Raw genomic sequence first — 13,217 nt, forward strand, 5'->3', positions numbered from 1 at the left:
AATGTTAAAAGGACCGACTACGCCACCAGTTTGAGAGGTCTGGTCCTCAATTAAAACTTCTTAAAAACAGCAACACAGGTTCGTATGACAACTTTGAATTTAAAAGGCAAAAACTGAAAACTGAGGCAAATGGCAAATATAAACAATGGACTTTTATTGAAAATTATCCTAATTACAGAGGCCTCTAAAATAGCCGACACAACAATAAAATGCCTATTTAAAACCTACTAAAAAGGGCCCGCTAACTAAAATAGAAAACAAAACAAGAACAAACAGCGAAATTAAAGATGAGCAGAGCACGGCAGGTAGGAGCCTTCAGTTCGCACACCTCCGACAAGGCAGAGTCAAAGACCCTGCCGCTGCGGTTGTTACGTTCACAGCACTGCCGTCTCCCCGTGGCACGGTGTCTGGCCGTCTGCTGGTCCGCTCTGCTCTCCGTCTGCTCACGCTGCCGTCTGCTCACGCTGCCTGCTGCTCTCGTCGGCTTGTGGAGAAACGAACAGAAAGACTGGGCAGATCACTGGTATACTGGCTGTTTAAACTTCTCGTTGTGGCATAACCACACCACGTAGGTCAGGCTCTGTGTAGTTAGAGACCTACCGACGAGGCAGAGTCAAAGACCCTGCCGCTGCGGTTGTTGCGAATACAGCCTGACGTCTCCTGGTCTTGGTCTGCTCACACACACTGCTCGCTACTCCCCGTCGGCTTGTGGTCCTCTACTGCTGCCCGTCTTCTGCCCGTTTCTCACTCGGTCTCTGCTCACTGTCCACTCTCCCTGTGCTCTGTCCTTGTGCTGCGTGCCCGGTGCCCCCCTCTCTCGTGTCGCTACAAACATTTTAAACTTGGTCCACAGTCTCTCGTGGGAACCTCCCCTCGGCCTACTCGGCTCCCGATTGGCCGGGACTAGAGCTCCCAATGATCCTATATCACACGGCTGCTGTCTATTAGTGTCTGTGAGGGTGCCGTGGCAGAAACAAAAATTAACTCCACACAAAACCATTACAAACTGCAAATGTAGAAAACAAAATATAGAAAAACAAACCATGCACAAAAATAACACTGCAAAAAATATCAAAACGCATCCAAACATCACAGCAAAATAATAGTCACACAATAAAGAAAATAATGGTTTTCTGCCTACTGACATCCCCCCACACTTTAAGGTTAGCAGTCCCTGCGATCAGGCAGTTTAAGTGTCTCTGTACCTAGAGGGTACCTGCCCCAAGTTGGCCCTGGTGGACCGCCGGGGGCCCTCTTCTACCAAAGGGATTGGAAAGAACCCATAAAACACCTGTTCTGGGGGCCTCTGGTCTTCCCTGGTTGGCTCTGGGGCTAATGGAGGAGACTCTGTTGTGGGCGCTATACACAGCTTTAGTGTAGTCCTATGGGCTGTTCGTTCCCGCCCTCCCTTCTCTGGCTGAATTCTGTATACCACCCCGGTGTCCCCTACTTGCTCTAAAACCACAAATGGTTCGGGGGCCCACCATGTACGCAGCTTCCCCTGCCCTTGCCTGGTTTGGTTGCGAACCCACACCCTCTCCCCTGGCAACAGTGGTAGTGTGTTCACCCTCTGATCATAACACTGCTTGCGGTTAGAGGCTGCATTACCCATTCTCTGGCTGGCTGTGCGGTACGCTGCGGAGAGACGCTGTTGGTGATGTTGGACCCAGTCCCCCAACCCAAGGCGGGGCTGTTGTGGCTCTATCCCCAACCCGACATCAACCGGGCGCCGTAAATGGCGGCCGAACATAAGGAACGAGGGAGCATAACCGGTTGTGCTGTGGGTGGTATTGTTATAAGCATGTACAAGTTCAGGTAAGTACTCAGGCCAACGACCTTGTTTCCCCGTTTCTAAGGTGCGAAGCATATTCAGGAGGGTCTGATTAAAACGTTCAACGCCACCATTACCAGCAGGGTGATAGGGGGTGGTGCGGCTCTTAGAAATGCCATAAGTATCGCATAGCTGTTTCATAAGGGCAGATTCAAAATTGGCTCCACGATCTGAATGAAACCGTGCAGGGCAACCGAAAGGCTGGATGACATGGGTCCACAAGGCTCTTACAGTAGTTTGAGCAGTTTGGTCACGGGTAGGGATGGCCCAACTAAATCGGGTAAACAAATCAGTTGCTACTAAAATGTTTTGATATAAATCAGTGGGTCGGCCTAAAGTTAAAAAATCTATGCCTATCACCTCTAAGGGATAAGAGGCTGCGAAAGGGTGTAGGGGCGCCCTAGGCTCTACTCTATCCCTCTGTAGGCTGCAGACGACACAACCCTGTTGGAAAAGACGTACCTCCCCCTCCATGCCGGGCCAGTAGAATCTCCGACGGAGTTGAGCCAGGGTCCGGTCGAGGCCGGCGTGGGCGGCAGCTACATGCAGCTCCTTCCAGACCTCTTCTCGCTTTGAACCTGGGCAGACAATCTGGGAATACACCTCATTTGTGTATGAGTCAGTCACTTTGCGGTAGAGAATGTGATCTTTAACCTGTAACTTCTTCCACTGTTTGAATAACATCTGGGCCCCCCGAGACCAGGTGCGGCGTTCCGGCAATGAAGGTGACCTCTGCTGTTCTACACACCTTGTCACCACCTGGATATCCACGTCCTGGGCCTGGGCGTCTCGCCACTCTCTGCCAGCCCACCCCTCTGGTCCGGCTGCCGGTGTCAGCTCCACAGCTGCCACGGTTACTGGGAACCGGGACAAGGCGTCGGCATTCACATTGCTTTTACCTGAGCGGAATTTGATTTCGAAGGTGAAGGCTGCAAGCCGTGCGACCCAGCGCTGTTCCACGGCCCCAAGCCGAGCGGTCTGTAGGTGGGCAACAGGATTATTGTCGGTATATATGGTAAATTGTACACCTGTCAGATAGTCCTTGAACTTTTCAGTCACAGCCCATTTCAGGGCCAAGAGTTCCAACTTGAATGAACTGTAGTTGGCGTCATTCTGTTCTGTGGGGTGTAGGCTCCGACTGGCATAGGCGATCACCCGCTCCTGGTCGTCTTGTACTTGCGCTAGCACTGCCCCCAGTCCATGGTTGCTAGCGTCTGTGTATACTATAAATGGTTGAGAGTAGTCTGCATAGGCCAACACAGGGGCCTGGGTGAGGGCCGACTTCAGTGCATCAAAGGACTGTTGGCATGCTGGTGACCATGTCACTTTCCGATGCTGTGACTTCTGGTCGGCTGGGATACCGGTCAACAGGCTGTTCAGGGGCCGTGCGACGGCGGCGAAGGAGTGCACGAAGCGTCTGTAGTAACCCGATAGACCTAGGAAACCTCTGACCTCTCGGATGGTGGAAGGGACTGGCCAGTCCCTCACTGCCGCAATCTTATCAGGGTCAGGCCTGACCCCTTCACGGTCCACCACATGGCCCAAGAATTTCACCTTGCTCTGCAGTAGTTTGCACTTATCCAGACGTAGTTTCAACCCGTGTCGCCATAGTTTTTGGAAAACCTCATCTAAATGCTGCAGGTGGGAGGAGAAATCAGGTGAGTATATAATTATGTCATCTAAGTACACAAGGAGGGACTCCGTCAGCTGGCCACTTAGACATTGTTGCATTAAACGTTGAAATGTTGCGGGGGCGTTACAGAGGCCAAAGGGCATCCGCTGGAACTCATACAAACCAAGGGGGGTGGTAAAGGCGGTCTTCTCTTGGTCTCTGGGGTCCATACCAACCTGCCAGTAGCCACTAGCGAGATCTAGGGTGGAAAACCACTGGGCTTTAGTAAGACTGGTGAGGGTCTCCTCGATCCGGGGTAGTGGAAAGGCATCCTTGTGTGTCACAGCATTAAGTTTTCGATAATCTACACAGAACCGCCAGCTTCCATCCTTCTTTTTGACCAAAACTATGGGGGCGGCCCAGGGACTACAGCTCTCTTTAATTACACCTTTCTCCAGCATGTCGGTCAGTAGCATTTTCATCTCCTTGTACATGGCTGGGGGTAGAGGTCGGTGCCTTTCACGGATGGGCGCAGCATCTCCTGTGGGGATTTGGTGTTGTACGATGTCGGTGTGCCCAAAGTCTTCGTCGTGAATAGCAAATACCTTCTCCCACTTGAGCAGCAGGTCGCTCAACTCTCCTTGCTGTTGTACTGGGAGTTCAGGTCGGTCGCACAGGTCACGCACCTCCTGTGGTAATGGCCGCACAGCCCCGTCGTCTTCCACACCGACCATGGCTACCTCCACCGTCCCATCACCATCCAACGACAGGCTTAAATCATGGTCTCCACGCACATCTGAGTCATCGACATGGTACAGCTTTCCCAACCTCTGGTAGCGGCCTATGGACAAGGTATAAGGGTGGGGGTTACATAGGCGTACAGGGACTCTGCCACCTCTTACCATAACCACGGAGCGGGCCAGTCCAAAATCCTTGGCGTCTGGCAAGGCTTCAACCAGGGCTGCGTAATCCGTTCCATATGGACCTCTCCTGGCACGTCCCCATACCACCACCTCGCTCCGGGGGGGGGACTTGTATGCGCTGTTTGTTGGCGGGCCACACGTAGCCCAATGACCCGTCCTCTTCCATGATGGCTTGGACCCGTCGACAGGTGGCAAAGGCGTCTCTCCACACGGCCTGGTTCTGGCCCTGTCGTAATGGAAACGGAGGCCTCCCAGGCCATTTAAACAAGGCACTCCAACAGGCAGTAACAACATTCATGCCTACAATTAAAGGGTGGGTGCAGTGCTCGTCTTTCACAATGACAACCCCCCTCCCAGGTATGTCTATTCCCTCCACTTCAAGATCCAGCACGGCATAGCCGGTGTACGGAATATCAAGTCCATTGGCTGCTCTCAGTCTAAAAAATAACGGCGTCCTCCCAAGCTTAGCCTGGGAGAAATATTCCTCAAATAGACTTTGTTGCATCAAAGTAACCTGTGATCCTGTGTCTAACAGCCCTTGTAGTTTAACACCCTCCATATTCAATTTGATAGTTGGACACTGCCCAATAAATGCCTCGGTAGCCCTTAATTGTGATGTTTTATCCACCCCTGCCCCACGGACCTCAGCGACAGGGAGTTCTAGTTTAAAGGTGACTGGTTGGTTGTAGCTGCTCGGCAAAACCTGGCAATGTGTCCTGAGCGTCTGCACTGGCGACAGATAGGCCTACCTTGTTCATCCCAGTCATTGTCAAAGGTGGGCGTGTGTCGTCGCTCTCGTCTGGCCTGTTGTGGTGGTGATGGCGTATGAGTTGAGGCGGGCTGGAGGAGTGGTCGGATTTCCTTCATGAGCTCTTGAGAGAGCCCCTGCATCTGTGTTTTAACGTCTTCCATAATTTCTCTTTTCAGAGTCGCTTTCCAATCCGCCTCCTGAAATGGTTGAGAAACAGGAGTATTGTTAACTGCGTGACAGGTGACCTCAGTTGACCTCATACCTCCATGCTCTGCGTCCAACAGTAGTGCTTCTTGGCGTACAGAGGCGAAATCCTGGTCAGGGTGTCGCCTGCCGTAGACTCTCAGGGCCTGTGCAAGCGGGCCTTCACAGAGCCCCAGGAGAAGCTGCTCTCGAAGGATGGCATCGGAGGGGGCGGTGTCTGGGTTGTGTCGCCGCAGCCCACAATATAGCTCTCTCAGCCTTAAAATAAATGAGGGGACACTCTCCCCTACCTGCTGTGTGCAGCTAAAAAACTGTGACCGCAACACTGGGATTGGGGTTTGATGACCATATAGGGCGTCTAAGCAATGAAATATTTTGTTCACCTTGTCTCGCTCTGTAGCATCAAGAACACTGACATGCCGTTTTGCCTCACCTGCTAGCGTACCTACCACAATGGCTACTTTTTTATCATCTGTTAACTCTTGGGACCCCAGCAGCCCTTGAATCTGTTCCTTCCATTCTGAATATTTTAAATCACCTCCTGGGCCTTTAAATTTAGGTAGCCAAGGGGCACCTGGGTATACTGGCATCATCATCATTTTGTATACAGGCTATATATATAATATATATATATTTTAAACACTCAGTTTCAGTTTTGCCTTTTTTTAAAAGAAAGTTGTCCTGCCGACTACTGCCAAAATGTGGCACCGTCAAAAACACACCCAATACTTAAATAATATACTTATAAATTAAACAAATAAAATACAAGTGAAAGGTTTGTAAAAGTACAGGGTGCTTAAATGTTAAAAGGACCGACTACGCCACCAGTTTGAGAGGTCTGGTCCTCAATTAAAACTTCTTAAAAACAGCAACACAGGTTCGTATGACAACTTTGAATTTAAAAGGCAAAAACTGAAAACTGAGGCAAATGGCAAATATAAACAATGGACTTTTATTGAAAATTATCCTAATTACAGAGGCCTCTAAAATAGCCGACACAACAATAAAATGCCTATTTAAAACCTACTAAAAAGGGCCGCTAACTAAAATAGAAAACAAAACAAGAACAAACAGCGAAATTAAAGATGAGCAGAGCACGGCAGGTAGGAGCCTTCAGTTCGCACACCTCCGACAAGGCAGAGTCAAAGACCCTGCCGCTGCGGTTGTTACGTTCACAGCACTGCCGTCTCCCCGTGGCACGGTGTCTGGCCGTCTGCTGGTCCGCTCTGCTCTCCGTCTGCTCACGCTGCCGTCTGCTCACGCTGCCTGCTGCTCTCGTCGGCTTGTGGAGAAACGAACAGAAAGACTGGGCAGATCACTGGTATACTGGCTGTTTAAACTTCTCGTTGTGGCATAACCACACCACGTAGGTCAGGCTCTGTGTAGTTAGAGACCTACCGACGAGGCAGAGTCAAAGACCCTGCCGCTGCGGTTGTTGCGAATACAGCCTGACGTCTCCTGGTCTTGGTCTGCTCACACACACTGCTCGCTACTCCCCGTCGGCTTGTGGTCCTCTACTGCTGCCCGTCTTCTGCCCGTTTCTCACTCGGTCTCTGCTCACTGTCCACTCTCCCTGTGCTCTGTCCTTGTGCTGCGTGCCCGGTGCCCCCCTCTCTCGTGTCGCTACAAACATTTTAAACTTGGTCCACAGTCTCTCGTGGGAACCTCCCCTCGGCCTACTCGGCTCCCGATTGGCCGGGACTAGAGCTCCCAATGATCCTATATCACACGGCTGCTGTCTATTAGTGTCTGTGAGGGTGCCGTGGCAGAAACAAAAATTAACTCCACACAAAACCATTACAAACTGCAAATGTAGAAAACAAAATATAGAAAAACAAACCATGCACAAAAATAACACGGCAAAAAATATCAAAACGCATCCAAACATCACAGCAAAATAATAGTCACACAATAAAGAAAATAATGGTTTTCTGCCTACTGACATATACATCACCGTCTGACTCACCCTTTTGTCTAATGTAAGATGAAATCCAGGCCAGAAGAACCCAGTATAACAACCTTTGGGTATAGTGGGTGATATGGTCACTAGGTGTGGAGACAAGGTGAAAAAGCTGCTTAAAACTGTAAACACATTTTGGAAAGAGTGTTATTTAAGTTTGCCAAGACAACAAGCTGTTGGTTGTGAACAACTTGCCTCTTATAACTTCCTATAGTTCCCTAACCTACCACAAGAGAGAGAAATAGATTTCTGAAGTAGACTACGGTTTAATCACTGCCCATTATATAAATTGTGTTAAAAACTTTGAAGTGAAGCAAAATATCGATGTGCCATCCGACCATGCCCCAGCAGTGTACAGAACTGTTGATCCCTGAAGAAATTATCAATTCAAAGATTGTATTACAGCATGCCCAGGATGTGTGTATGCATTCTATTCTAGACTCACCTTAGCGTTGGCATGTGGTTTGCAGAATCTTACTGCGCTGCCTAGAGCAGACCAGTCAGCCCTAGACCAGTGGTTCTCAAACTTGTTTTATGTGAAGGACCCCCAAATTGATATGTATTCGGCCACGGACCCCCATCTGAAAATATTTTGTGCCAGGGTGGTGTTAAAGAGTGGTGTTAAAATGTTTTTGTTTTGTTTTCACATTTGTACATTTGTTTGAAAATAGCAGATCTACAAGCTCACAATGTGTCACATTGCAACATAGATCTGCTATTTTCAAATATCCAATATAGGGTTGAAGTGCCCAAATGTGATTTTAATGCTATATTAACTCATTTGGCTGGGGACCCCGTAGAACCCCCTCAAGGGCCCCTGGGGGTCCCCGGACCCCACTTGGAGAACCATTGCCACACAGGAATCAGGAATCACTTCCATCCCGATCCTGATGATCTACAAGCTCACAATGCGACTCGCGATGCCACGAATTGTGAGCTTGTAGATCTGCTATTTTCAAAAGATTTTTATACATTTGAAAACTTGTGAAATGGGATATTCTGCAGAATGAGTACTTTCTACTTTAAGTACATTTTGATCTTGATGACAATACTTTTGTACTTTTACTCAAGTATTTTTTTAATTACAGACTTTTACTTGTAACAGAGTATTTATACATTGCAGTATTGATACTTTTACTTGTCTTTTTTTTTTTTTACTTTTTCCACCACTGTGCAAATGACAAATCTATATGAGAACTCAATAAGTAGCTAGATTAATCAATCTGAAAAAAAAAAAAACTGAAAAAAACAAATTTTTTCTTATGTATTAATCAATATATCACCACTATATGTATTAATCAATATATCACCACTATAAAATCGCAGAGATACAAGCTCACTCAGATACTATATCTGCTATTTTTGAATGGCCAAAGTATAAGGGTTAAAGTGGTTAAAAGTATTGTAGCCTAATGCTATATTAACACATTTTGCTGGGGATCCCCTGGAACCCCTCCCGAGGACTCCTGGGGGTCCCCGAACCTAACTACCTAAACCCCACTTTGAAAACCTCTGTAATTAAGCACCGCATAGGACGTAACATGAGTATTTCAGTTTCCCACCTCTTATTAAGCAGTTATTTTAATATTCTTATAGAAAACCACTCTGACTATATTCCCTTCCTCAATACTCCACTAGGAAGTAAAGAACGGTCATCAATGACAGTAAACATATGAACTGAATCATTATTTATTGTCCGCTTCGCGCTCAGAAGGGAATATTTCGACTCTTCATCGTAGTTAGCGAGACCAAACATTTTAGAAACTCATTTCTCAAGTCGATAACTATAGAAATGATCCCTGAAAGTATAGTCTTAATTATGATAGGGTGCAAAGGAATTATGGTTCATGTGAATGTCGCTCACAGTAACGGTTGTCATTACTGGTCACTATGAACAGACCAGAGACCATTTAGACGGTTAGAATGGTCATTCTTTACACAACACGTTTAGAATGTGAACACATTTATACAGTAAGTCTGTACAGTCACTTTAATATGTTACGATCTCAAATGTAACAGTACCCACAATTCACTGCGAACAGTTACGCATACACGTACGAACACGTGGAGGATCGATAGATGCGCGTTTGTGTCGGTGTTGCCAAGTCTCGTGAGAGTAATAAGCTAACTGACCTCCTAAAACAAGGCACATTTTGCTAGAGAAATAAGCCACATCGCACCTCGAAAAACAAGCCAAAACAAGCCCAAAAATATGGCCATATATTCATGATAAAACAATATTAGATGCAAATATCATTATAATTACTATGTAGGTCTATAATAATGTATGTGATTGATGTAGGCCTACTTTATTTAGTAAGACATGAGAACAACAGTACATGGAAGTACAAATGTTTTGGCTATTCATTTATAACATTACACACTGTGACTGAGCCATAATGGGCTTAATAATTAGACACCAGACCGATTCTGTAATCAAATAAATGTTGGCTTGTTAGATTTGCCAAAGAAGCCGCGTTTTTAAAACAAGCCCAAAAATCTGTGAGTCTGCATTTTCCCCGCAACTCTGGGGGGGGGGGAAACAAGCCACAAGTCGCGGTAAATCAGCGGACTTGGCAACACTGGTGTGTGTGTGTGTGTGTGTGTGTGTGTGTGTGTGTGTGTGTGTGTGTGTGTGTGTGTGTGTGTGTGTGTGTGTGTGTGTGTGTGTGTGTGTGTGTGTGTGTGTGTGTGTGTGTGTGTGAGTGCGTGCGCGTGCGTGCGTGTGTGTATGTGTGCTTGTGGGCGCGCGCCTAGCCCTGAAACATGTCATACCAGTCAGTCATGGTGCCGAGTCCCCCTGGTTTATAGCGGTGTTCGGCTTCTTTACATTGCCAACTCTCACATGTACATAAACGTTCAGATTTCAAACATAAAGTGCTTACCCCCGAGCAATGGATCTAAAAAGTTGAGCCGGAGCACGACAAGTATCCGTATCTCCCGTATTGTTCAATAAAAATAATTTTAATCCGATCGCCGGCCATTTTCTCCAAATTTTCTCCGATACCTTCAACCATGCGACAATAATGGTTGGGAGGTGTATTGCACTCTGGTACGTTACCAAAAAAAAAGAAAGAAAATGGCTGGCGATGGGATTACAATGCTTTTTATTGAACAATGCGGGAGATACGGGTACTTATCGTGATCCGGGTCGCCTTGTAACATCCGTGGCTCAGGGGTAAGCACTTTATATTTGAATCTGAACGTTTATGTACATGTGAGAGTTGGCAATGTAACAAAAATCTATACAAGCGTCATGTGAACCATGGCTAGGCGCGCGCCTATACAGCTCTTCACCAGCAGATGGCGGTAAGCATCAAATCACCACCACCAGGTTCCGAGCGCCAAACGTGGTCAACCCGGAAGTTGATATTGTGAACGCTGCTTTATTTATTTTTCCACACACAGCCTAACCTCGAGCTCAGCCTAACGTTAGTTGTGTTTAATAGTGTTTAATAGTGTTATAATAGTATTTCTACTTAGTTTTTTATGGCAATCATGTCTCAAATACAAACACTGAGGTCTTTTGTCAACGAGAGACTGTCTGTAGCCGTTGAAGAGATATTTGTGGAGGTTGAAAGGATTCTAACAGAATATGAGGATCAAGCTTTCAGCTCCAAACAACAGATTGAGCAACAACAAAGAATCCTGGATGTGGTTTTAAAGCCTGACATCAGATTACACAAAACAGGTTGGTTCAACTACAGTTGTAGCTCACATTGCATGACATTGCTTTGGACGTTTGAGTGCTTTGATGATTAGATAGATAGATAACATGGCTGAACATGGGGGGGAGGTAGCTGTAGAATACAACTCTCGTAGACGTATTTATGATTCTGACGTTTTCAATCTACGAGAGTTGTAGGGTTCACCCCCCATGGACACAGGGACTTTCAGCACTATGCCCCGTAGACACTCCAAACATGTACACATTGAAAATAAAGGTGCTTACCCCCATGCACCACATGTTAACTACTTCTACGGGGTAGTAGTTTAATGTAATAATCCATATCTTTCAATAAAGAAGTGTTTTAATGCCGTCTGTGGCCGATTCTGTCGGAAGTTCCCAATGGGAGGTAGTGACGGGGCGCATCCGGTGAAACCCGGAATTACACTCAATGTAAACAGGAAGTAAACGAGGGTGAAAAAATGGCGTTCGGCCACAGACGGCATTAAAACACTTATTTATTGGAAGATATGGATTATTACATTAAACTACTACCCCGTAGAAGTAGTTAACATTTGGGTCTTTGAGGTAAGCACTTTTATTTTAAATGTGTACATGTTTGGAGTGTCTTCGGGGTATAGTGCAGAAAGTCCCTGTGTCCTTGGGGGGTGAACCCTACAAGTCTCGTAGATTGAAAACGTCAGCATCATAAATACGTCTACGAGGGTTGTATTCTACAGCTAGGGGAGAGACATGGGGAGAGACATACCCTATAGCCCTAGAGCAGTGGTTCTCAACCTGTGGGTCGGGACCCTCAGAGGCTCTGTGTATGACATTATTACATGATTTTTGGGGGGTCCCCAGATAACAGTGAAGTGACAATCGAAGGACTTTTAAGACCTTTTTAATGCCTTAAAGAAACGAAATGAAAAAAGACCATTACTGCATCAAAAGTAATCAACAAACTATTCTATACAAACTGGTATTGCCAAATTGTCAAATAATACAAGAGGCAAAAATTGTGAAAATAGCCGATCTTATCTGTGGAACAGAGAATGTAATGCCTCAACTCCTACATTCCAAGGGCTTGTCAGGGTTGGGGGTCCCCATTTCAAATATGATTATTTGGGGGGGGGGGGGGAGGGGGGGGGGGGGGTCACAGCCAAAAAAAAAAGTAGCAATAGGGCATAGCAGGGGCGGCCATTCATTGTCTGGTTCCACTGGGGGAAATAAAGCCAATGCATTTTTCCCATAGAGAAAATCATTACCATAAAACATTTGATTCCGGGAAAAAAGTTATCATTAAATATTAAAACGATAATAATCACAGAATAACATGTTTTATGGTCATGATTCACCAGGACCCTGGATGGCTTGATTCTAGGCTTAAAATAATAGATATAAATATTTTTGGAAATCGCTATGGAAAAAAAATGCATGGACTATTTTTGAGTGGAACCAGAAAATGGCCGCCTATACCACCATGTAGAAATACTCTGTTACAAGTAAAAGGCCTGTGTTAAAAATGTTACTTGAGTAAAAGTAAGTAAACGTTTTTTTAAAGGTAAAAAAACAAGTATTGGCATCAAAATATACTTAAAAAGTAGCAAAAGTAAATGTACTTTTATTTCCAATTCCAACTTCAAATTATTTACTGCTCCCTTTATTTTTATTTATTCCCCCCCCATGTATAAGTGTTATTTTAATGTTATTTTTGTTTTCTGTGAGGGAACCGGGGAGGGTGAGGTATATGTGGGGTTGTATGTCTTTGATAAAGTTGATAACGGAGCTGATAAGGGTCGTAAATCCTGCTCTATGTTAATTAACCCATTAAGACCTGGAACTGTGTCATTTTTAGATTTGAGCTAAAAAGCATTATGTTACACTTTGGCTATTCAAAAATAGCAGATCTACAAGCTCATAGCGCGGCACCGAGTGCCGCGCTACGAGCTTGTATATCTGCTATTTTTGAAAAATCGTGAAAATGTGTGCAAATCTTTGAATATATATATTTTTAAAGCGAACATTTTTAACTCAAATCTTTGCTTCTGGGGGGTCCCTGGAACAAGATATTTTGATGGGGGTCTGCGGCCAAATACATATAATTTTGGGGGTCCTTGACATGAAAAAGATTGAGCACCACTGATATAGAAACATATGTTTTTCAGAATACTGTTGAGATTTAGGAGACATGTAGAATCGGCTTCAGGTCTTAAAGGGTTAAAACTATTTGTAGTTAAACAGCTGAAAAACCCAGTGTAAAAAGGAT

General features: G+C 45.8%; 1 protein-coding gene across 2 annotated transcripts in view; it reads left to right on the forward strand.

Moving 5' to 3' along the window:
* Positions 1–10,698: 10,698 nt before the first annotated feature.
* LOC311052010 (uncharacterized protein) overlaps positions 10,699–13,217 on the forward strand; it is a 60,472-nt gene continuing 57,953 nt past the window's right edge. For both annotated transcript variants that reach the window (XM_084066764.1, XM_084066766.1), the window contains exon 1: positions 10,699–10,972. In XM_084066764.1, coding sequence (XP_083922890.1) covers positions 10,771–10,972 — 202 coding nt within the window. In that variant the 5' untranslated portion in view covers positions 10,699–10,770. The remainder of the gene's footprint in view (positions 10,973–13,217) is intronic.

Source organism: Gymnoscopelus microlampas (genome assembly GCF_963454915.1).
Source record: "Gymnoscopelus microlampas genome assembly, chromosome: 9".
Taxonomy (NCBI): domain Eukaryota; kingdom Metazoa; phylum Chordata; class Actinopteri; order Myctophiformes; family Myctophidae; genus Gymnoscopelus; species Gymnoscopelus microlampas.